Source organism: Ambystoma mexicanum, chromosome 1p, assembly GCF_040938575.1.
Source record: "Ambystoma mexicanum isolate Mex_15411 chromosome 1p, UKY_AmexF1_1, whole genome shotgun sequence".
Classification (NCBI taxonomy): domain Eukaryota; kingdom Metazoa; phylum Chordata; class Amphibia; order Caudata; family Ambystomatidae; genus Ambystoma; species Ambystoma mexicanum.
The window spans coordinates 209,996,976-210,021,869 of NC_090921.1; the positions used below are offsets into that span (position 1 = coordinate 209,996,976).

General features: G+C 44.3%; 1 protein-coding gene across 2 annotated transcripts in view; it reads right to left on the bottom strand.

Annotated features, from left to right (window-relative positions):
- Window positions 1-1,716: 1,716 nt before the first annotated feature.
- LOC138567844 (voltage-gated potassium channel subunit beta-3-like) overlaps window positions 1,717-24,894 on the bottom strand; it is a 582,138-nt gene continuing 558,960 nt past the window's right edge. For both annotated transcript variants that reach the window (XM_069646336.1, XM_069646338.1), the window contains exons 12-14: window positions 18,902-19,022; window positions 4,635-4,723; window positions 1,717-2,429 (exon numbers count right to left, since the gene is read on the bottom strand). In XM_069646336.1, the coding sequence (XP_069502437.1) occupies window positions 2,340-2,429; window positions 4,635-4,723; window positions 18,902-19,022 (300 nt within the window). In that variant the 3' untranslated portion in view covers window positions 1,717-2,339. The remainder of the gene's footprint in view (window positions 2,430-4,634; window positions 4,724-18,901; window positions 19,023-24,894) is intronic.

Below are 24,894 nucleotides of genomic sequence, written 5' to 3' on the forward strand. Positions count from 1 at the left end.
TCGGCTAGGATAGCACTGAAAGTAATTGGGATACTAGATCTGCCTAATGATCCTTGTTTGGCGTTAGCCCCTATAGATCCACGTAAAATGACGATTCAATACACGTTTTCCTCGTCTAGTCATCTAGTTTTTAACAGGAAATCTTTTGTATGCACTATGAGTCTCTTTAATTATCCATTAAGTCTTTTTTTATATTCGTAGGCACTTCGGTCTGACCACCAATCGAATCTGCCCGTCGAAAACTTAATACAGTTCGTTGTGTCTGATTTCACCTGACTTGTTCCAGGTAGAACTATAGGGTTCGTTCTGCTTGTAAAAGTTTGACAACCATGTTTGTCACACCCCTGGAGTATCACACAACACCTTCCTAGCCACAGAAGCCAAATGCAGTTGACCCCTCCCACCTTGGTTGGCACGTGCTCCTGATTTAGATATAACAGGCACCTTGAGGCAGCCAAAGGGAGGAAGAGGGTTAGGGAGAGGTTGTGGATAGGAAGGGGGTGTTTAGGGTAACCGGAAAAAGGTTTAGGCAAAATGTGAATTTGGATAGGACTGGGGGAACACAGGGAAAAAAACATGTAACCTAATCGAACTGCATGTACTTGTTTCAACCCTAGAGTTTTCTTAATAGCCCGTACTCTTCTTAATTAGAGTATAGACTACTTCATGCATGCATATTCATCCCTTTAATAAGCAACAAACATAAGCACAAGAAGCATGAATAAAAGCCATGAATAGCTATGACAACATACACTTGTGGACAAGGCAAACAATATGCTCCATAATTAGCACTGCCCTAAGGATGTGATTCCGCTTCTCGTAATCTGGTACCAAAAACATGTTTTGCATTAGGAGCTGATTCTGAACATAAATGACTTGGTACAAAAGATGAAATGAACACAGCGAGCAGCCACAAACAAACAGCGTTACTTCACGTTATGCATACTGATTAATCCCACAAACACTCTGAGTTACAGCGTTCTGAGAAATGCCTGACAAGTTTATGCGTTCTGTTGGTAAGAAACTACGTGCGGTCAAAACAGCACGTGAAAGATGAGATTTAGAGAATATTCAAGCGGTGCCTTCCGGCAGGGGTGTTGCTAGGTCTGGAAAAGACCCGAGGCTACGCTGATGTCGAGCTGTCGGGACTAGGGGCTAGCCAGCCGTTTGGCTGTAGCTCCTGAGATTCTATCCGTGGCTGCAACCAAAAGACCAGGGGCTATAGCCCCCTTAGACCCCCCCTAGCAACGCCTCTGCCTTCTGCACCCAACCAAAAGCATTCTTGCACCATATTCATGGCACCTCCCCAGACAGAACGTTTCTCCGCGTTGAACCTGACTCCTGCCATGCTGTTCGCCGTTCCCGCTGGGAGAACGGAACACTGCTCACAATGCAGCGTTTCTCCGCCGGGCAGGGTCTTGAGAAGTTCACCGCCTGGCCCAGGTCCTGCTGCTCCCCAAATGCATACTCCGCACACCGGCTCCCTCCGGCCCGTGCCTGCCATGCCAACAATCACCAACAGGCAGCACGGGCCGAGGGATGCCTTAAATAGTAAATGAAAACACCTGCCTCCCTCCAGAACCAACGGCACACCAGAGGATCATGGGAATTGTAGTTATTTTCCCCAATTTCGACCGAAACCTCCTCCTAGGACTGAGTTCCAGGCCCTTTTTCCTCACAATTTCCCCCCACATTCAATCGAAAAGTAGTCTTGAAAAATATATATATGTTTTTAATATGCTGCTGGTTTTCCGTGACACAATTTCCAGAACATACATGCTCATGCCTCTAGGGACTTGTGCTTGCCTGTCCACAGTCCTGGAAATGTTCATGCACTCCACATCACATGGACAGCAGCCCTATCGGCCATAAATCTGACCCTAGCGCATACCGACTTTGTAAAAAATATTTTTAGTGACTATGATCGGAACCGCATGCCAGGGGGGAGAGAGGAGTAAGAAAATAAATAATGTAGGCACCCCAAAAGGAGAAACTTGAAGCAGATATTTACAGGTCAGCGTCGCTGATTCGCTGGCACAGCGCAGGCTGAGCGTGAGGGCAGCATTGTGCCAAATGGCTTTCAGTCCAGTATTACAATGGCTGCCACCGCCCTGCACACCAGCGCGCAGACAGGAAGACGTATTTTGCTTGAAAGGTCATGCGTTAAAAGCAGCGGGCATAGCTGGCCAAGGAGAAGAGTGATAGTCCATTCTCCACCCGACCCCGCCGCAATGAAAGCGTACACCATTCCCAACAGCCAAGGGCCACCCAAGGCAGTCTGCAATGTGCGGTGGTGTCCCATGTGTGAAATGAGGGACAGGCGAACGTTCAGGGACACCCTACGCCCGGGACTCCTTCTTCACATTGGGCTTGTTGCACAGAATGAGGTCAATCTCGCCAATGGTCTGGGGCGTCAGATGGCTAAGTACCTGCAAGAGAAAGAACCAGAATTCAGAAAGTATCTGTAGAAAGGTGTCCCACGAGTGAACCCATCACAGTTCAAAAGCATTCAACAGGTTTCAAGACCTTTAATTACACTCATTGTTTTCCTCCAAATTACAGATTAACATTGGTGTCACAGTACAACTTCTATGATGTAATGGTATAGCAGCTTATGGAATGACCCCTCTCAATTCCACCATTAGTCTAGAACTAGAAAGCTGCCTTGGGGCTTATCTTTTAAAGTGCCTGACTACACACCGACCCTGTCCTCACCCTTCTCCATGCTTGCATTTGTAAAGGTATATGGGGAAATTTAGGGCAAGCATACCTCAGAAGCAGCCAAGCACAATATGAGTAATTTTGGGTTAAGGGAGATCATTGGAAGGGGAGGTTACTGGTTATAGTAGCTTGGATATCCCATACTACACGGTTGGCATGTACCTAGTATGAGGCCCTATGTGATCCCTAAGTATTCCTTGAAGACATTAGACTTGAGTTCCTTTGTGGACTGTAGGACAGTTGGAGCAGCCCTGCCTACGACGAAGATGGTGTTCGAGTGGGCTGGGGCATAGCAAGAGGTCTGTTTCCTGGTTTTGTCTGTGTGTGCCAGCTTAGTATCAAGCCTCTCAATGGACTGGCTCCTGGCCGGGCAGTAGTTGCCTTCTATGTGAGTATTCTAGCTGTGATGTGTAGACAGTGCAATTCTCTTATTATAGGGAAGATGAAGCCACATTTCATAGTTCCCATTATGAGGCATGCAGCTGTACGTTGAATACTCCTAAGGCAGCCAGGTGTGGGACTGTGGGACTCCGCAAATGACCAGGCTTTGGTCGAATCTGAAGTTTACATCTGGCCTTCTTGCTATCTTTCCAGGAGGTAAGAGGCGAGCTAGTTGAGGACAGTGCCGGTGAACCCCATTCCATCTTGTAAGTGTCTCTTATTACTCCTGGCCTGGAACTGGAATGTGGCCTTATGACTTAGCTGGGAATGATCCTAACTCCTCTCCCATCATCCCTTCCTTCTCCGCTACACTCCTACTCACCAGTCCAACCCAAAGGGCATTGTAGCGATCTAATTTTTCCAATGCAGCACTTTATAAAACAGATCAACAATGAATGTGACAAGTCTGAAATGATTGAAGCACATGGTAGAACCATCCCATGCAGTACTTCCTATGTACACCATTTTATAAATATCCAATGCAATCCCAACTCATAATTATTTGGCATTTTATAAACAGGAAGCATTTAAAATACTGTGGGCCTCATTATGAGTTTGGAGGTAGCCATGCCCTTGGTAAGGGCATGGCTACCCCCAAACTCGGGTCCGGGTTCCCTGAATGGGGAAAGACCAGCCCATTCCGACCTTGGAGGGCCCGGTATTTCCCCATTCAGGGAACCCGGACCATCCCCATTCCCATTTGAGCCCCCATAGGGCTCAATGGGAATGGGCAGCATGCTAACAACGGGCCCGCTAATGACGGGCCCATTGTTAGCACGCTGGGCCGCTCGTGGGACCCGCTAAGGACGTCTGGTCTGATCAGACGTCCTTAGCGGGTCCCGCGAGCGGACCTCGTAATGAGGCGGTAGGTGGTTAATGGCGCCGGCAGCCCTACCGGCGCCGTTAACCCTCTACCGCCAGGGTCCTAATGAGGCCCAGTATGTTTTTACCTTTACCGCCATAATCATAAAGAGGACTTTAATCTAAATCAGACTGCCAAAGACCAAATCTCTCGCCCCCTAGTGAACCAGAATGAAGAGGTGAGACTGGCCATCGATGGTCACATCACATTCAAGACCATCTGACTCACCCATAAAGGCTTCCATTGAAAGCCTGCACAATGCCTAAATGACATAACGCAATATCTCACGCCTTGATGCCCGCGCTCTTATACAACACAAGCATAGATCAGATCCAACCAACAGGCAGCAGCTCAAAGGGAACAACCAACTCACTTTAAGATAGAAAAGTGAAACACTAACTATTTCTCAATGTTCACTGTTTTCTCAATGTTCAGAGACCTCGGTTCATAGATCTATACAGTACAATTATAGACATTCTTTCATTTGTGATATACATTTACTTCATCCAAGAGTGGTGAACTCATATATGCGCCTGCTGCCGGTTGTGACCTTGCGACTAGTTCCCTAGAAATGGTGGGAGCTTTTATCTGGTTTCCAAAGAACTCTCACCTGAATGGAGCCGAGGTTTTCCAGAAGCTGCTCGGCACTGGAGACCCCAAGCAGCACTGAGCTCACACCCTCACTTCGCAGGCACCATGCTGGGAAGGAGAAGATAGAGAAAAAAAGATGTGTGTCTTCACGATAACAACACCCCTTAGCATGTTGTACTGTGAAAAAGCAATTCTCTTTTCTGCACACCATACATAACTAGCAGACCTGGAATGTGACACTGTATCAAACAGAGAGATAGCTGATATTTTCATCCTTCAACCCTTCTTTTCAGAACAGGAGAAGAAATGAGAGGAGACGAGGGGAAAGAAGAGGAGAGTAGAGCAAAGGAGAGAGGAGAGGAGAGGAGAGAGGAGAATAGAGGAGAGAGGAGAGGAGAGAGGAGAAGAGAGGAGAGACGAGGGGAGAGGGAAGAGAGAGGAGGGGAGAGGAGAGGAGAGGACAGGAGAGGATGGGAGGGGAGGATAGGAGAGGAGAGGAGTAGAGGAGAGAAGAGAGAAGAGAGAAGAGAGGAAAGAGAGAAGAGAGAGGAGAGAGGACAGGAGAGGAGAGGAGAGAAAGAGGAGAGGAGAGAGAAGAGAGGAGAGAGGAGAGCAGAGAAGAGAGGAGAGAGGAGAGGAATGGAGAAGAGAGGAGAGGAGAGGAGAGGAGAGGAGAGGAGAGGAGAGGAGAGGAGAGGAGAGGAGAGGAGAGGAGAGGAGAGGAGAGGAGAGGAGAGGAGAGGAGAGGAGAGGAGAGGAGAAAGGAGGTTAGTTGAACTGGTGACTCTGACCCATATCCCCATACAGACATCACTATAGATTTGAGCGCAGACCACAATGATATGTTGAGCAATTAGAGGCAGAATACAAGGTTCATAAATATGTGTACGGTATTGTGAAATGCATAAACGATATACTAAAATAAATATATTGTAGACTATAATCCAAACATTATATACTGAAATATAAATGATGAACACTGAGATACAATAATCGTAAACTAAGATGTATGTACTGTATCTATATTCAATATTGAGATTCAATCATTTGCTTAGCAGCCATAATCAAAATGTGTGTGTGTGTGTGTGTGTGTTACGCATGTTCATATCTCTGGCTGTATATTTTTTAACAATCCATGTTTGTGTTCATATTGCCTAGCGAGAGTAAGAGAGAGAGCGCTTTGGTTTCTATGAACTGTGTGTGTCTATGTTTTTGTGCTTTTCCACATGTGTTCCGCTGTGTGTGTGTGTGTTTCTGCATGTCTTCAGTTGGTCTGCAAGTGTCCGCACTTGTAATGATGTGTCTAGTTGTGCAGATCTGTGTTATTTTAGTGTGTGTTTGTTAGTAGTAGCTTGTGTACGGGTGCATCTATGTGTATGCTATTTCTGTGTATATCAGTAAATGTCTATATATGAAGGACAAGGCACAGCCTATGATTGTGAAGTTGCACAGAAGGGTTTTCAGTGTGTTGGGGAATATTACATTTTATTTTGTATTCTGGGATCGCTAATTGGCTTGAGAGGCTTATACATATGCACTTTATGTTTCTTTGATGAGGGTCTTGTGAAAGGGCCTTTTGGCTTGACAATCTTATGCAAACTGCTGTAATATGCATACTAGGTTAGCTGACATGATTCTTATCACCTCTATCTCACAAGCCTTTTCTCCACCCCTAGGGGAGTGTCCTAGACCCCCAGTAGAGGCTGTGGTAGGAATAGCCATAGCAAAAAGCATATACCTGTCACTGTGCATCATTAAAGAGAATAGGCAACAACCCCTGCAGTAGGCACCTAATCTCTTTCATCTGCCCAGGAGTGGTTTACTAATGTCACATTATATTTTATTGATGCTCCACTGCTCAAACCTTCCAGTAACCCATTGTATGTGTACTAAAGACGTGCACCGTTTATAACATATCAATAATACATTTAAATAGATGCCCCCACATTATGGTTCAAATGCTTCTGACAAGATTCTCAGTAATGAATACTCAATGAATGCCCCTAGACTCTTGGCTATAGTATACATCTTTTAATCATGAGAAATATGTAATAAAGAAACATTGGTATAATTGTAGTTACTATGCACAATACCATTTATATGCAAAAGGTCACCAAGGAATAAACAGCCGTCATTCTATTAATGACCGGATTATATGTCTTCTAAAGATCAATAAATCATTTCAAAAACATAATAGCCCCTTCAAATCTGTCTACCTCATCAGATATCGCTAGGCACTTCATAAATGATCTGCCCTGGCAATGTTCAATACCTCTCCTCTTTCCCAATATAATATTAAAATATGGGTAAAACATTCATAGAAGGCAGCAATATGAATGGAGACAGGAGCCCAGAAGCCTGTTGAATAGGTAGTGAGCTGGTCCCCAGTTGCAGGGATAGTTCCAATACAGCTTGGTCAAAAATAGTAGTCCATCTGAACAGCAAAGTGAAAATGTCCTCTTGCTACTCAAAAAGCCATGAAGTCCAGTTTCAAAGAGAATAAAGGAAGGGTTTAGCCCTTCCCATAGCGTTTGCATGGAAACAGGTTCCAGCCAGCCTGTGTCATCCATGGTTATTACCTCAGCTGTACTGATAGTTATCAATGCTTCTGTCTCTAAGAATACCTTATTGGCGGAAGGGTGGGGGGCAGTGAGCAACAACTTAACCTCCAAATCTTGTCCCCTATGTAAGCGGATTCAATTCAACACTACAGCTAAGTCAATGCCTAGTCTGGGACGCTGATGGAAACCCTTATTTATATATTTTTATGGCAAGTTATAATCTGGATGATGAACCCTTGTATAACACCCCTCTCTGAGAATCCCCTTGACCCCACTGAGCCAAGAAGTAGATTTGTTTTGCAAATTTAAAAGGTTTATTTGGAAAATTAAACAATATATATATATATATATATATATATATATATATATATATATATATATATATATATATATCACACTTCTATAAATAAATTGATAATGGATAGTACACTTGTGAATATGAGCAGTAATCAGCAATAGGTACTCCTACAGTAGCACAGTTCTTTACAATCAATGAGGAGTTAGTCTAGGATGGATAAGGTAGCAAAATACTTTTATGGTTTCAAGGGAAAAGCAATGAGGAATAAAATGCAGTACAGAAATACTTGATATGATTTTAGCAAAAGATAAGATAATCACTTTTTCTCTGGCAATTCACCCCCCCCCCCCCTATGCAATGTAAGAAATGGAAGGAGATGGAAAGAGGAGCACACACTTTTCAGGAAAGCAATCAAATACAATACGAAATTCAGTTCCCCCCCAGCAAGCTTAGAGGAAACAGGTAGAAGTTTGAAACACAGGCCCAAAATGCTTTTAAATGTGATGGCAATGGATGGGAAAATGTGCTAACTGATTTTAATTCCCTCTAGAGATTCAGGGTGAGTGAGAGATGCTTGTTGGTATTAGTTCAGGCTCACTTTAGCAATGCTCTATGAGTTATTACCAGGTTGCAAATGGATTTTAACAAAGAAAAGAATGGAGCTGCTATTTTGACAAGTGGAGAAATTGAGCCAAATCGCAAATCGCGTTAAATTTCACGAGTGCGTAAATCGCGATTGTATAGAGAGTAGAAGGTCGTTTCTAGGTTCGTTGGAAATTTCGTTCCTAGCCCAAATGGTTCAAGAGATACGGACGATTTAATAAAGGTAGATTTTCGGATTTAAAGTAAAACTCAAAATGACAGATGACAGTTTTCAGTTTAAAAGATGACAGAATGACACGATTCTAGGAGGCAGTTCTAATAGGCTAAAATAGTTTGGATTAGATTATTTTAATCTAAGAGATTGGTTTTGGCACAATGAGTACTCACACTATATTTTTGAAATGAATGGGCCTCGTCACGGATCTGGTCAACACGTCCTGCGGCTGTTCTCTCTGCTCAGCGGGTCAATCAAGCACCGGTTCTGCTCACAGCGATCTGGGTCAGCTCTCTGGATACAGTGCCCTGTGGTTCTCTGGATCTCTGGTCTAGTCTCTGGCAATTGTTCTTGGCAAAGAATTCAAACAGCTCGCCTGGATGTTGAATAGTTTGGTTAGGTTTGCTGGATTCTGAAGGCCTGCTGAGAATACTTTTGCTTGCAGTGGGCCTTCTAGGTTCAAAGTTCTGTAGTCTATGGGTGCCTGGTTCTGGTCTCTGTCTGGATGGGATGTCGGCCGTCAAAATGCTCCGCAGAAATGGAAAATAAATCCCTCTACCTGTCCCAGCAGTCTCTTTTTATGTGTTTTAAAAAGTGGGTGGAGAGGCTAGCATCACTAAGCCTGCCCCTCTCTTGATTTGATAGGTCAATAGATTCTTTGGTCCCTGATTTGGGAAGGGATAGTGTGTCAGAGTGATGTCATTTTTATGACCTGCAGAAATGACACTCCCCTGGTCAATGTGCACACAAATCTATTCCTGATCCAAATACATATTTCCCAGGTACACAGTTGTTTGACATCACATACACACATCATATATTACTAAAGATAGTCCCTGTCCAGACTCTGGCGTTTCTAGGAGCTTGCATTCAAAATTGGCAACTTATTTTCGATTTTAGTGGGTTTTGCAACATTGGTTTTTCATCAAGAATTATACAAAGGTACATTTCCCTTCCACATATATCCCAGTAACTTTCCATGTCTCTAGCTTAAATACAGTGTCTACAATAATCATAATTAGCAGGGTTTTGCCCCAGAACATGGTACAAATCGGAGTTTGGACTCAAATCATGAGGGCCTTTTCCATACTAAGACTCTCAAAGTTGTACATTCCTGTCATTTGGTTACAATAAGTTATCACTGTTTCTATAAAATATATATTTGTTGCAATTCAACTTCCCAAAGTGTTTGGGTCCGCCTCCAGAAGTCTGGGTGGGTCAGTGATCACATGTCTCTCCTTGCTGGCAGAGGGCTGTTGACAGGAAGCACTCAAAATGAACATACCCCATTCAACTGAAAGAGCCTTTTGTGTGGGCTCCAGCAGGCTGCCTGGAAGTCTCTCCTCAATCAATCAACAGGGTCATGTGATATCCTGCCTCCTGGTGTGGGAATCTCTGAGGTGTTAAGGTTTCCCAACCTCTTGGCCTCTGGGAACAGCAGGTGGCTAAGATTTTCAATTAACCAACATGCTTTGAAGTCCATGTTGACTCAGGGCCCTTTGTCAGCCAGTTCTCCTGTCAGAGTTTAGACCGCTAGCGCCGCCTTGGGGAATTTGTCGGTACTGCATCCATTTTTGAGTTGTCTTGAATTTGACAGGAGATTTTTGCTATTGTTCTGGCGTGAATGTGGGCGGCGATAGCTCATCCCCACATCCACCCAGTCTATTGATTTAGTTTGTTCTGGGATAGAATAATGGGCGGCGACAGCTCATCCCCACATCTACCCAGTCTATTGATTCAACATGGGTCAAAACCCTTCACACCTACTTCATTCTCCTTATTGGTGTTCTTTAGATCATAATATGTCTTCATCCCTTCAGCCAACATTTCTAAATTGTGCTGAGCATAAGCAAAATCATGCCAAAGGTGCTGCCAGCCTTCATTCATCTGCCTCCTGTCGTCTTGCCGAACTGGTTAAGAACAGCTTGCTCTCTCTCAGAACCAGTGTCATTTTATACTCACAACCCACTGCTCAGCCCATCATCTACCAATCAGCATAAGGAGGAAAACGCTGCTGAGGTCACTTTATTCCAATCAGCATTAAGAGCAAACAGCTACTGAGGTCACTGTCAATCTCGACCAATCAGTGACAGCAACAGGACGCCACTAAGGTCATTCATTTCTGTCAGCTTGGCAAGAGCCTTCGAGGCAGGCAGCAACTTACTTCACACTTTCACCCACTTATGAGTTGCAGGAAGTGCTGCTGTTCTTTCAGTAACTGCTATTTCAGCTTTGTTTAGTATTACCAGGACATTTGGCACTAGGCAAACTTCCCATAAAGTCTGTAGTGCAGTCAGCGGGCTTGGTTACACTCTGTGGCTGCAGTGTTCCATAGCATGGTGCCCATGCAAGACTCCTAAACGAACACATTTCTCTGTCCTTCATTGTGCATTGTGAATTCCTTCACATTGCGCCGCTGAATGTAATTCAAATACTTTTTTTAAAACAGTGCTCTTTTTTGATAAATATGACTTTGTACTTGCATTTAAGCATTCACGGCTTGGGAATATCACTCAAATAACCTGCCCGTAAACATGACTAAACTTGGACAAAACCAAAAATACATGTCAAAACTTGTTTCTATAATTTGAGTTTAATACCATACATTCTTTACATTTAAGAAAGAGAATACCAGAGACAAAAATATAATGGATACATGTTACTAAATAGCCGCCATGCTAGGTATTTTGGGGGGGGGGTTATCTCCCCTAATGTTTTCTTTTATTCAATACATTTTTCACTAAGAAAAAAATCTGCAGCATATACATTTGTCTAATCTGATGAGATGACATAGATTTGGGTTGATAATCTATGATGGTGGGGTGACCTAAATTCCAATTGTCTTATGATAATGTGACCCTTACATAGGAAGACAGCAATTATATCAAACTGGGCCATGGAGGTTCCGAGGTTTGATGAGTCAACATTTGGAATCATAGCCTTTCATGTCAAATGTTTAGCTGCCAATGAGGACTAGTTGATTATAAATGCATATTGGTGTAAGAAGCCTAATGAACTGAGTGTCTTCCTATGTAATTTAGCCCACATCTTAACAAGATGGAAAGAAAGTTTCTCTAAGGGTCACATTATGATGAGAGTTACCTAAATTCCAATTGTTTTACGATAGGCTCACCTAGCATGAGACGTGTCCTTTGTTGACACCCGAAAAATAACACCCAATGCAGAATCTTGGCCTTGCACATCTGAAATTATGACTCAGCTTCAGTGATGTGTCACACACTGGCAGAGAGGAAATAAGGAAATTCGCCTACAGACTAATATCAGTAAAATGTTGATAGAGTCTGGCACATGTCAGGCTCGCATTTGCTTGCCTTTTTGAAGACACTTGCATGCAAGAAACATTTGGAATGATCCAAGTTCACCTGCACTTTTGTTTCTGTTGGCATGGCAACTGGGACTGCTGTGGGCATGGGATGGCCGCATCATCTGTGTTCTTCTGATTGGCCCCTAAATCAATGGTTCCCTAATAGCGTTGATAAGCAAGTATTGTTAGTCATCTCGGCTTGGGTAAGTGGTAAAGTGCCATCAATATGAGCCCCTTCTGACTCAGTGGGCCTGATCACAAGTTGGGTGGTAGCCCTTAAATGCAGCGTAACAGTTCTAGGCTGCATTTAAGGTTCCACCCAATCATGAGTCTGGCGTGTTTACCGCACTGTAATTGTGCCAAAGAATTCCCATTGGGTCCAATGGGGAATGGGGAGTAATGGTTAGGGCCCAACCCATGATCCGGTAGTAATACCGCCTGACAGGTGGGTGCAAGCACAAATAAAGTTGGGCGGTTTCCCAGACGGGATACTGTCCAACACGTGATCAGGCCCAGTGACTTCAAATATATTCCATGTTCTTGGCTCCAAATTGGAATTCCTTGTGGCTGTATTCCTGATCCCATGGTGCACTACAATGCCCTTATTTCATGGAGTGCACTGTTGCAGCATTTCCGCCTGACAGCACGGTTCACGGGTGTTCTAGAAAATTCTGTCTCATCGGGTATGCAGGTACATTGGTTTTACTGTCCCTACCAGTTAAAAACTAACTTTACGTTGCTATCTGCCCAGATCAAGGGCAGAGCCTACTGGGATTGCCATTATTACTACATCTCAAAAAGGGTGATGAGTCCAGGGAATCTCACTCCATCTACCCTTTGGGAGGCTCATCAGGTAGCGGCGCAACTACGCTAGTCCCGCAGGGCTCGCCCTCTCATAGCAGAGAATGGGGAGTGCCTCTAACAGGCGGTACGTAAAAAAGAGCAAACAAGTAAAAATAAAATCCACATCCAGAACAAATTCTGGGCCTCATTCTGACCCTGGCGGTATCCTGCTGGTCTTCCACTGGGAAGACCGGCATTTGGTACTTACTTTTACTGGCATGCAGCCCGGCGGATTACGAGTGCCGGCAGGCAGTGTTCATCCCCATTGATGGAGGCAATGCCAGTGGCAGTAAGGATGGCTTTAATTGCCGGTAGGCCACATGGCTAACCTCCAGCTTTTATCTGGAGGTAATCCAGGTGTCCCACCCGCAAACCCGTAGTTAGGCAATCCGTTAAAGTGTAGGTATCCACAAATACATCAGAGTGTGTGTGTGTGTGTGTGTGTGTGTGTGTGTTTTCTCCACCTGTGCATCCATGCAGTAGTTAGGTGTGCCAAAAATAATTGAGTGATCCAATTGGAAGGGTAAGGCATCTTCTGCTGGAGTGCAGAAAGGAGGGCGACAGTGACAAGTGGGATTGTCCCTCCATTTGTGTTAAAGCCCTGGGATGAGACGGCGGCCTCAGTGATAGATGCTGGTGGGATAAAAGCCATCAGCAACCAGGAGCTTTTAGCTGGATCCTCAACAGCTGGAGGTGAGTCAGTAAGGAGAACATAACAATATAGTGCTATGTGAACCCAGAATTGCATGCAGCCAACTGTGCACATGACCACATGCCACAGAAAACAGTGTACCGTTGCACACAATGAGGACCTTTTGATGGCAGAACAGTGTCACATATCACTTTAACTTAGCTGCCCATAAAGCCCATGTCAGACAGGTGTAGCCCATCCAGCCCTGTTTTGCTTCTAATGAGCTGGTAACAGCGGTCTGCAGCCGTTGGCTCTTCAGAATTGTTGCACTAGAACTCCCATCAGCCCTAACCAGCATAGTCAATGGTGAGGGATCATCGGGGTTGTAGTACAAAACATCTGGAGAGCCAAAGGTTGCAGACCACTCTGCTAGTAGCTAAGTATTGAGTAGTCTTTAAAAAAAGGTGCACTACAAGTCCCAGAATGGTAAGAAAACAATAGGATGTACTTGGCCTTAAAAGGGTGGAGTGGCCAGCTCATGCATGCCCATCACAAGCACCATACTTTAAAATTACAGAAATAACCACTATTTCATCCCATGATTTGTCGTATACAGATCATGAGATGAAATAATGGCCTGTTAATAGTAACTCCAACAGCACAGAGGGAGGGTTATAGCAGTAGCAGGGTCATGGTCAATAGATGCACCAGAAGGGGTGTGTAATCAGGGCAGACATGCACTTATGTTGATGTTGCATGTTCTGCAGATGTTATACTTTCATAGTGACCGATGTCTAAGTATTTCCAAATGGCGCGCAATGTAATGCACAGTCCATGCATCCATGGGCATGTACTGACTGATCAGGTGCTAGAACTACAGGTGGGAGTGGTGGTGGCCAAAGATATGACTGCCAGCAGGGCACAGCAACCACCAGTGCCACTATCCCCACTGCGGACGCTAGGCTGACTGCCACCACCACAAGCACTTGCATCTTAGGCAACAGGGCTGCAGCTGAGACCATCACAGTAGCCACTGAAGCCACCGCTGCTGCAACTGAGGACACCACCACCATAGTGAACCGTAAACCTGCTACCAAAGCCCAATACAGATGGGCACCTGCTTGCAGTAACAGAAGAGTGCAGGCTAGTATAGTCTAGGCAACCATTCCCTGCCCCACTGGCCACACCTCCCACCAGCCTGAAATGCCACTAAGAATCCCAGCTACAGCACTGGGTAGTGACTGCAGCAGAGAAGACACTGGGGATTATAACATCTTGAGGGTTAGTGGTCCAGACACATCATGTGACTCATGAATGCCCGCGGTCCGAGCTGGATCATTTTAACAGATGTTCAATCCTGCATAAAGATCATTAAATTCACACAAGGTAGTTGATGCCAGGCAGCAGCCATGGCAGGACGCTGCCCAGCATATGAGGGAGGCGGGAGGTGGCATTGGTCGTACACAAATGTGAGAACGAAAATCACAAAGTGAGATTCAACCCCTCTGCAGTGCCGTAAGGCACCTATCAACATCAATTGCAATTTAGAGCAGCAGGAGTGGACGTTTGCTAGTAAACCAGCAGAGCCTTACCCTCCTGCCCCACATTCTGCAGGGGGTGTTAAATAGCCGGTCAAATAGCACAGCGAGTAGAGCGCTCGCTTTGGTATCTGTGCAGAGCCTGCTGACGCAGGTTTGAATCCCGGCTGGGCCAAACTCAGCCTTTCATCCTTCCGAGGTCGATAAATGAGCACTGCACGCCGTGGGTAATAATAAGCAACGACAAAGGGTACTACATACTAAAAAATTAGGTACCTTTGCATGCCTACACTGCAATAACTGCAACAACATCACAAAAGGTGATTATGTCAGACATCCTCGAACAGGCGCCAAAATTAAACTTCGACACTTTGCAACTTGTGATACCAATACCGTAATTTATGCCTTGAGTTGCCCATGCGGCATTTATTACGTTGGTCAGACCAAAGATGAAGGAGAGATGCAACGAACACAAAAGCAACATTCGTACCAATAATGAACGGTCGCCAGTTGCAAGACAATTCAGTGAGAAAAAACACACAGTAGCCCAATTGAGATATCAAATCTTGGAGGTGGTACATAGAGCACCAAGAGGAGGCAACCACGGAAAAAAGATGGACCAACGCGAATTGTACTGGATAGATAAATTGGACAGCATGTGCCCATTTGGAATGAACGAAGATTTCCACCTAGGAGCATTCCTAGGAGCAGAAATACTAACGTTGGATGCATACAGAAAACCACCGGTTCAATGAAAATGGCTTAATAATCTTACTAGACCAGATGAAGAGTGACCCGCAACATCACATGATCAGGCCTTAATCCTATTGGGTATAGACCGACATTGAATGATCAGACTGTCCAACATCCCTACTACGCCATACCAATAACGATTTATAAACACTACACTATCAGGTTATAGACTCATTAGGTTCTTTAACTCTTAGTGATTACCCGCAAAGGTGATTACAATGATTACCATAACTCTCAGGTTCCATGTATGGAATATTAGATTTACCTGCCAGGCAAATTTCCAGAAAGCATAGTCTAATGACAGCATTATGTAATATACTTCAACATCTTTTTGCCTTTTTGCCTGTGTTTGAAGGAAACCGTGACTGAACCATATTGTAACAACAGAATTATGTTACCCACAAATAAATGTATTGTCATGACAACGGATGAACAAAGTGAGATTGTGAGCAGAGGTGCCCTGTTTGATATCTCCTAAATATACAATCACTGCACTCAAGATTTTGTAGAACCTTTCCATGAGATGTGTTCCATATCTCATGGATTAATATTTTCATCTTAGATGGCCTTGACAGTGTTTGAATGACACTGTATACGCACTTTTCGGCTCTATCCCCTTAACAGGGATTTGGAACGATGACACGCAGTTGGAAGCGCGTCGCATGATGATGTCAGATGTCTACATCTGACGTCATCGCGCTGACGTGCACTGGCGCCACGTCTAGATAATAACAACGGGATGTCTGCGTTCCATTACATTCGCGGACTCCTTCCCGGAACATTCACCTGCAACTGAGAGGTAAGAAGCCCAACAAAATACTAAAGTCTAGAGGATTTCCTTTAATCTAACTTCCACATTGTGTGGACAGGACAGGGGTTGACCCAACTACGCTTTTTACCTACAGGTAACGACCGCTCTGAAAAGCACTGCTTCCCCCCCTCTACTTGGGTACTAGTCTGACCACTGTATACCCAGACCTCATTCGCATGAACGGGTGAGGGACTCACTTTTTTACATGTACAAGATCCTGATACTAATAACTGAGAATTACCTAGCTTTGAAGACAAATTGTAAAACTTTAACAAGCAGAATTATGGACACATATCCTTTCCTGTAGAACTCTTCAGCTCCAGCCTCTACCTGGGACCAAATCACTATACTAGAGGGGACTTACATCCGGATTACTACTCCAGCCGGAGACATACCAAAGGGACACTAATGAGAGGTAGAGACACATTTGAGTTGTAAAAATGACAAATATTCACGTAAATTGCAATTGGAGAACAGTAGACTAAATGTATTCTCTGTGATTTTCTCTCTAAAGGGAAACAGATTGCACGGAAGAACCCAGATTATGAAAATATGAAGTTTGAAAGTTATTAACATAGAATATTTTGCTCCTGAAGAAGGGAAAATCACTTCCCGAAACGCGTTGAGCTATTTCAAACAGTAGTTAGGCCTCTACTGTACCTAAAAAGTATATATTTTGTGATTGAAGACATGGCCCTATATGATGATCAACAATTGGTAATTTTGCTGAATATAGACTGGCATGTATTAGTAATAAATTGTATTTTTCTACTGAAATCAATAACCAAGTGACTGTATGATTATTATCTCTACAGATTAAGAAAGCGTGCAAGTGACTATTACCAAAGTGCAGATAAAGATAACCCTAGTTGGTGGTGAATTAGCCAGTTACCCCAAGTTAACTTTAACTTATTCCTCTATGCTTTGTAAGCAGTTTAGACTACCAATAAAGTATTGAAACAGATCTTCAAGAGTATTATAGAAACATTTTGAACAATTGATTGCCATTGGCAATAACTTGAGTGTGCAGGGGAAGCGAGTGATCCACAGCCCGTGCACACTTTATTTCTCTTGTTTTGTACCATTGCCTAGTGTCAAGGCAGTGTTTTCCTCCTCTGCACCTCACTAAATATCTATTAACCCTGTAGAAATGTTTGTTATAACTTGGTGTGCAAACTGTGTTCTCATCCTTTGTGAATAATAAGCAGCGCTCAGATACCTGAGGGTTTGTAGCACTATATAAATGCTAAGTTATTATTATTATTGAATGCACACGCCAAGATTTTTCTGGGGTTTACAGGGTCCAGGGACACCATAAACTGTCAGATCCACCTCCACTGCTCCTGCCCCATACTCCCGAGTCCTTCTTGGCTAGAAGCCTCAGAAGGCATTCATCTCTGGCAGCTGGACTCCATAATCTCACTCCATTAGCTGTGAGCAAGGGCCACATAAAAAAAGAAGGTGGGGGATGATACATTGTTGTTTTGCTGTTAGGGGTGTGGGTGAATGGGGTGTGTATGATGAGGTCTTCTAAGGGTTAGGGAGGAGGGTAGAGGAGGTATGTTCAATGGCGTTTTGTTGTGGTTTGGAAGACAGGCAAAGGGGTTTGTATGATGAGTTGCCTTTTAGGGCTAGGGAAGAGGAGTGTGTCTAGCGGGTTCTTGTTTGAGTTAGGAAGGAGGTCAGAGGTGTATGTGTCTGTAGGTGATATCATTTCTTGGGTTAGGGAGGAGGAGTGGGTGTTTTTGTGTGTGTGTGGGTGCATGGGTGTTTGTGTGCACAAATGGTTTAAGGAAGTGGTTAAAGAGCTTGTATGATGTGGTTCTGTTGGGGTCAGGGTGGATGGTTGGCATAAATCTATGTCGCTGTCTGCAATGCATTACAAATCAACCTGAAGGAAGTTAAGGGGTTTTGTTGACGGTTGGTTGGAGGAGGTGTGTGATGGGGTCTTAATGTTAGAGGAGGATGGTGGCGTAATGGGGTCCTATTGAGGTTAGGGAGAAGGGTAAAGGGGTTTGTGTGATTAGATCATTCATGGAGTGAGGGAGGAGGGGTGTGTATGCTGAGCTGTCTTGTTTTGGTTTTGAGGAGGGCAGAGGGAGTGTGTGATGGGTCTTCTTGGGATAGGCAGGAAGGTGGGTACAGAGCTATAACAGGCCAGAAAAGTATGTTGTATTCTCTAACAATCCTGGCATACATGGATTTTAAAGTGAAGTATTAAGGCAACTATTGACATCTTCTCTGGTCTGGACATTGCTAGACAGGTCGATAAAACTTTTCCTAAGACAGTTCAGCAAGTGAATCACCTATAACATAAATCCCACGGTGAAGGTGGGTGCAGCTACTCCTCTACATCCAGGCTTAGTGTGTATCCTCATGCTGCGGTTGAGCCATGACCACCTGATGCCTGATAGAATAATATCTCCATCATAATCTACCTGCAGCTCACGTATGTGCATGCAGAGTACCATATACACTACAGGTTTATCCACGGCATGCGTGCATATTTATGACCCTTATGTAGACTTTTCAAGTTAGAGGTACATTTTGGAGTTGCTTGTGTGATTTTGTAGGCTGTCGCTGCATGATTTCTGCAGTAAAGTGAAGGTATACAGAGGGAGACAGTAAAGCTGCTAATGTGCAAGACCATCTCCAGAGCAGCCTCTTTTTGAGCAAACTGTGCAGGATGACCTGGTCTGTCAGACTTACCAATAGCCAGCTGAGCCACAGTGCAGCTCATTCTCTCGGCAATCGGCTGAAGTTCCTTGATCTTTGCTTGCTGTTTCTTGCCCTCCTCGCTCACTGCTTTTTCCTTCAGCCAGTGGTAACCCTGCGTGGAAGAAATACAATACATGTAAGAGAGTGCGGGAGAAAGGGGCTGGGAGGTGTCCCATCAAGACAGATGTGCACACATGTGATTGGACGAGATTGATCCTTGTTTAGACATTTAGACAGAGACATAGGTGTATAAAGATGGTGTGATCTTCAGATTTCCTATTTCTGCCACTGAATAGGTGCACACCAAAAGCTCAATGTCCAGTCTAGATCAACAAATAGGTGGCAAAATGGAATGGCCTAAAGTTATCTGATCTAGACCTAGAAACAGGTGTGCATTTATCTTGCAATGTGATTGATTTACATTACCTATATCTAGACCTAGAAACAGGTCTGAAAAGGTAGTATAATCTGATGGATCTTCTGGCCTTCTGAGTAAATTGCCTGTTGTTTAAGCAAACCAGCTGGTGTGCATGTATGACACAGGCTGATTTGTTTATGGCTCTTAAACCCAGGTATATGGTTGTGTGCTTTTGGCACAATGTAATTGGACCAGTCCAGTGTAGCCGATTGCTGGATAGTACAGTGTTGCACAACAGTCAGAATTCTTTGCATAGATAGGCTGAAAGGAAATGAAACTGTGACCCCTGCCTGAAGCACCAGATCAGTGATCTCCGTACAATGTAACGGAGCAATCATTTTATTGACAATCTACTTCTCGGTTACTCTCCGCTAGCACCACAATCGGAGTAGTTTTTCTTCAGGAAACAGTGGTGCCTGTGTCGCAGGTGGTCCGTACTTCCAGTGGCTCCCTGGGAGTGAGAAAGTAGTATCAAGAACATTCAGGCAAAGAGCCGAGGGGACTTCTCTGCATTATTACTTCCCAAAACTTTGAGTGTCATCTACAAGTATTGTATCATGACTGTCCTTGCATGCTTTTGCACTCCAATTAGTGTTGACAGACTGATCTGGAATTGTCCAGTAAGTGCATTTTATTTCTCAAAATTGGACTTCAATTTCCAAACACATGGAATTGTTGAAGAAAAGCAAGATGTCCTACCAGAATAGATTAACATGTGGATAGGGGTATGAAATAGACCATTGGCCTATGTTGGCAAGGAAGGGACAATACCACAAAATGTGCAATTGTGTCACCAGGATAAAGAACCATCACCGTGAAAAGGAGGATGTTTTCAAGCACATGGTCTGGAAAGCCCTGGAATAAAGGATACATTGCCCAACCTATGTTAATTCCAAAATCAAGTGATTGTCCCCTGAAATAAAAGAGCAACCTCCATGTATATGGAAAAAGATCTCAGTTGTCCAGATCTAGCTTAGTCCCAACAAAGTCTCAATGGTGCCTCATTGTTGTAAGACTATTCAAAGCTGTTCAAGAAAAAGATTTCAGTGTTGTTTGCCAAAATTCTGAGAGTTCCCACTCCCATTAGGGACCCTCCAGCTCTTCATAAGCTTTTTGAGCTTACAAGGCCAGGAGTGTGGCAAAAATGAAACCCAAAACAAAGAGAAACATTTTTTTCCAAGAGGGTAATAAACTCACTGAAGGAGGCGAGGACTCTACTCTCACTGAGCTTTCAATATCACATGTCTTGCGTCCTTTTCCAGAGTCCAGGTTATATAACTGCTAAATACTGATAACCTAGAATCCTTCTTTGATGACCTTCCAGAGTGATCTATATTCCACAAGGTACCTCCTTTATCTTTACTACAGTGTCCCAATGGGACACTGTAGAACTGCTGTGGGATAATGGAAATTCCTTGCAGACATGATCCTGGAATACGACAACATTGCACCTTACCAAAAACAAAGGGAACTGTAAGGCCTTTCGTGGAATTTGTTCTCACTAAATCAGCATCTACCCATTGCATGACCCTAATGAGCTTACTTGAATAACCTGTCATGAGGTGACAAGGTTCAAGAAGCATGTTGATACAAACTTTGCCAGAAGCTGGTACTTTATTTGTGAAGACGGTATACAAATTTGTCAGTACTCTCAGCACCTGAGATTGCCTCTTTTTCGCTTATGCGGCCTGGTCCTCCTACTCCAGAGTCCTCTAGTGTCAACCCCAATGTCTTTCAAATAGGTTACCGGGGGTGGGGGTCAAAACCATTCTTCCTCTTCGATGTCTTCTGCAGATTTCAAAGGGGTTCCACAAGACTTCTTTCTTAAGATTCCAATCGTCACAGAGTTCTACTGATCGTTACTTCCCTTGGTCTTCGTGGAATGGTCTCTTGTGACAGGCAAGGATATGGAGAAGGATCTCTCTGTCCTCTGGGCTGGGTTCTCTGGATCTGTTTGTAGTTTCACCCTAAGGTTAAGATCCTGGGTCTTCCCTCACCATCCTCTCCACATCAAAGGCTCCCGATGGGTGATGTTCCTCTCCTGCTAGAACCTTCCTGAACAATGTTCTGATATGGTTCCTCTTTCTATCTACTCCTCTTTCATAACACCTCCTGCTTCTTCTGTCTCCAAACCCCTTCTGCTGTTGTACAGCCTCCTCCTTTCTTTTAACGCAAAAACCTCCTAAAGTTGTACTACTTACTCCTTTCTTTCTCCAGCCACCTCCTGTTGTTCCTACCTCCCACTTTCTTTTTCTCCACCCACCTCATGTTGGTACCATTGCCTCCTTTTCTTCGCCAACCACTTCCCGGTGTTACCACATCTTCCTTTACTCTCCCACCACTGCCAGATGTTATCATCTTCATCTTTTCTAAATCCCTTGTCAATCTCAGTTCTCTCCTTCCTCTCCATTGTGCCCCTCTGCTCCTCACAAGATTTAGGAGTTTTTCTTTCATAGTTCTGTGTATCCTCCTCCTGCACTTGTAAGGGTTTGCAACCAAACGAAGTGAAGAACTGGGATTGCTTCACCCTTACAGGATTACCTGAATTTATTGTGGGTTTAATTGCCAGAATAAGCCTTTACCTGTCCTGTCTGCCACCTAGAGACCCACTTCCGCTTTCTTGTTACTGCAGCACGCTGTTTGAGAAGGAAAAAGCTACCTTGCTTTGCCTCTGTGTGAAAGTGATGTGGATAAATGCTTACATAAGCGTATGAAATCCATTGAATGTAGAGGTAATGATTGTCTTAAGTATATTCGCAAGTTTGTGACACCCACAAAGTAAGACTCTACAAGTACACAATGGGGAGGTATGTTTTTTAGCATTTGCAGGTGGCAAATAGACTGGAAAACTGTGAACCGGTACTATGTATCCTGCATGGGAGCTTGGGGAGAATATCCTCTGGACTTTTCATCGTACCATGTACCACCATGGGATGTTTATTAGCTAGTTACATCAGTTAGATCAGTATGCGTTTTTTAAGTATCTGAAAAATCGCAAACTGGGAACATTGTATTCTGCATGGGAACTCTGGGCTTGGGGAGAACATCTCTGGATCTTTAAAGTGAGACGTCTGTTGCAGTATTCCCTTTTACCTGTTTTGGGTATATCCTTACAAAGCTGTCCTGTCACTTAACGAGAGAATTTGTTTTTTTCTTTGGAGACTTTGGAACTGGGTAGTGGAGCGTTTAGGCCCTTTCAGACTAAAGGTCTTCTGTGACTGTTTCCTGCCAAGGTAGGGTGCCTAGGGGATCATCCGAATACCACCCCTGGACCCGTCATCTTCTGGTTCAGGAAGGCATCCAGCCCGAGTCACCCTCATGGTGTTCCCAAGATCCATGCAGGGGAATTTGTCAGATATATCCCCACTTCGATCTGGCCTTAGTCCAATTTGACCAAGAGGGAGGAGCATGGGCTCCGTTCCTGGAGCTAATTTCCTCAGTGAGGAAGTCCCAATGTCACTCCTGAACCAGTGGAGTTTTCCCCAACCGACTGACTTTCTCCATATCCACCGGAACCTTCCTCAACCACCGGTCCAATTGGAGCAGGTCAGTGCTTAAAGTCACCTCTTCAAGTAACCTTGGGAGCATGGCCATCCCAGATTTGCACTGTTATTTGCCATTGTGATTAGACATCCCAGTTCCCATGAACCCAAGTAACCGGTACCAAGCGAGGAGTATTGATGTGCTCCACCAGGGTGAGATTGGACCGGTTGCCCTTTGGCGATTTCCTGAGTGCAGCATATCCTGAATTTGTTCTTCTAACAGCACAGTGATCTAATAAGACCACAATGGTCTTCCCGGAGAGAAGATTTCAGTCTCCACAGCAGTCTGAACAATTTGCTGCTCAGGCTCCATCCACCAGGTCTAATCAACCTCTTCTGTATCTTTTGGGACATATTGGCTTGTGTTCATGGGTTTGCATGGTTGGAGCATGGTACGAGGCTCAGCAAAGTTCCTAGATTGTCCACAGGTGTAGCACCAGACACTGTGTCGCTCAGCATCTTTTATTCGCTGGGGATGAGTGGTTTCACAGGTTTGCCTTACTAGATCCCGAGCCAGGGTTTGACAACGATTGGAACCCAGTTATTTTTCCCAAATATCTACTTGGGGTGTTCGAGCTGCTTTCTTCATTGTTGGCTCTGATCCACTCAGACTCCACTGATGGGCTCAATGGACTCCTCTGGTGGTCTTTATGGCTAGCTTTGGGTTAGATTGACAGAGTTGCTGGACATGTTGCTGCAATATAATGGCAAGCTCCGTGCTAAGGAGCGGCCTGACCGCATATGCTCGTGGACACCCAACTTCGTCAGGCTGCTCCTTACCACAGAGCTTGCCATTATATTGGAATCTCATCTATTAAGGTTTTACACTTCGTATCTAAAATTCCAAGAGGGAACGCCAAGCAATATTATTGAAGAGCAGCTATACAGCATAAAGGTCCTTTAGTTTTGGCTTAAGAACATTATGAGACAGCCTTATCATACAAACTTTCTCCACTATTTTTAACAAATTATTAGCAGTACGCCCAGCCTTGAGACAGACCTGAATAAGGTTGAAACACATGTTGGTATAAGGGCATCAGTAGCATTTGATGGCTCACAAGATGTTTGAGCACTAGTATTAAACCTACTTTCTATATCACTCAACAAGACTGATAATTATTTGAGATATACTGAACCAACCAAATTGCCATTCTCGACTACTGGCTGATTAGGGACATTGAATCAAGTATCAGGCAATCAACAAGTCCTTCGCATTTATATAGTGCAATAACTTTAACCATATTCTCCTTTGTGGGATGTGGGGCAGCCCTCTTGCACCCATCACAGCAGGTAACTACTCTACCTTGACATATCCATGTCCAGTGAAACAGAGGAGGCCCCAAACTTGGTACTTAGAGCTACAGAGGAGGCTCTCCCAGTCCTCGCTGATGAATTCACTGGACCTGCATGTCTCTCCTCCCCAGGGTTGAGGTCTACTGGTAGGTTCCTCTCTCCACCTCCTTCTTTCTCCAACCCCCTCATTCATCTTCTGCTCTTCTGAATCCAACCACCTCTTGCTGTTACACCTCTTCGTCCTTTGTTTTTTTGCAACTTGATTTATGATTTAAAAGGCCCTCCTTTCTTTCTCCAGCCACCTTCCATTATTGTTACCTTTTATTCCTTTCTTTCACTGCCCTCTGATGCAGAGGTGTGTCCAGGATTGTCTAATAAGTGGGGTCTGAAACTAATGTAGTTAGGCCCAATGCAGTGACATTAACATCTCTAAATGCCCACACATTGCTGCTGATTTTCAGATTTTGGTTGGGCCTTACCCGCTCTGACCTCACTGTCTATGCCTCTGATGTTACCACCTCCTCCTTTCTTCTCCCATCACCTCCTGATGTTACCACCTACCCATTATTTCTCCCACCTCCTGATGTTACTACCTCCTCCTTTCATAATCCACCTTACCTCTCAGTTCTCCCCAATCTTGTCCATACATGCTATGTCTCCACTATTCTGCTCCAAACATTTCTCCTCTGTGCCTTCTCCAGTATCTCATCGCAAGAGATTGAGCCTGTTTA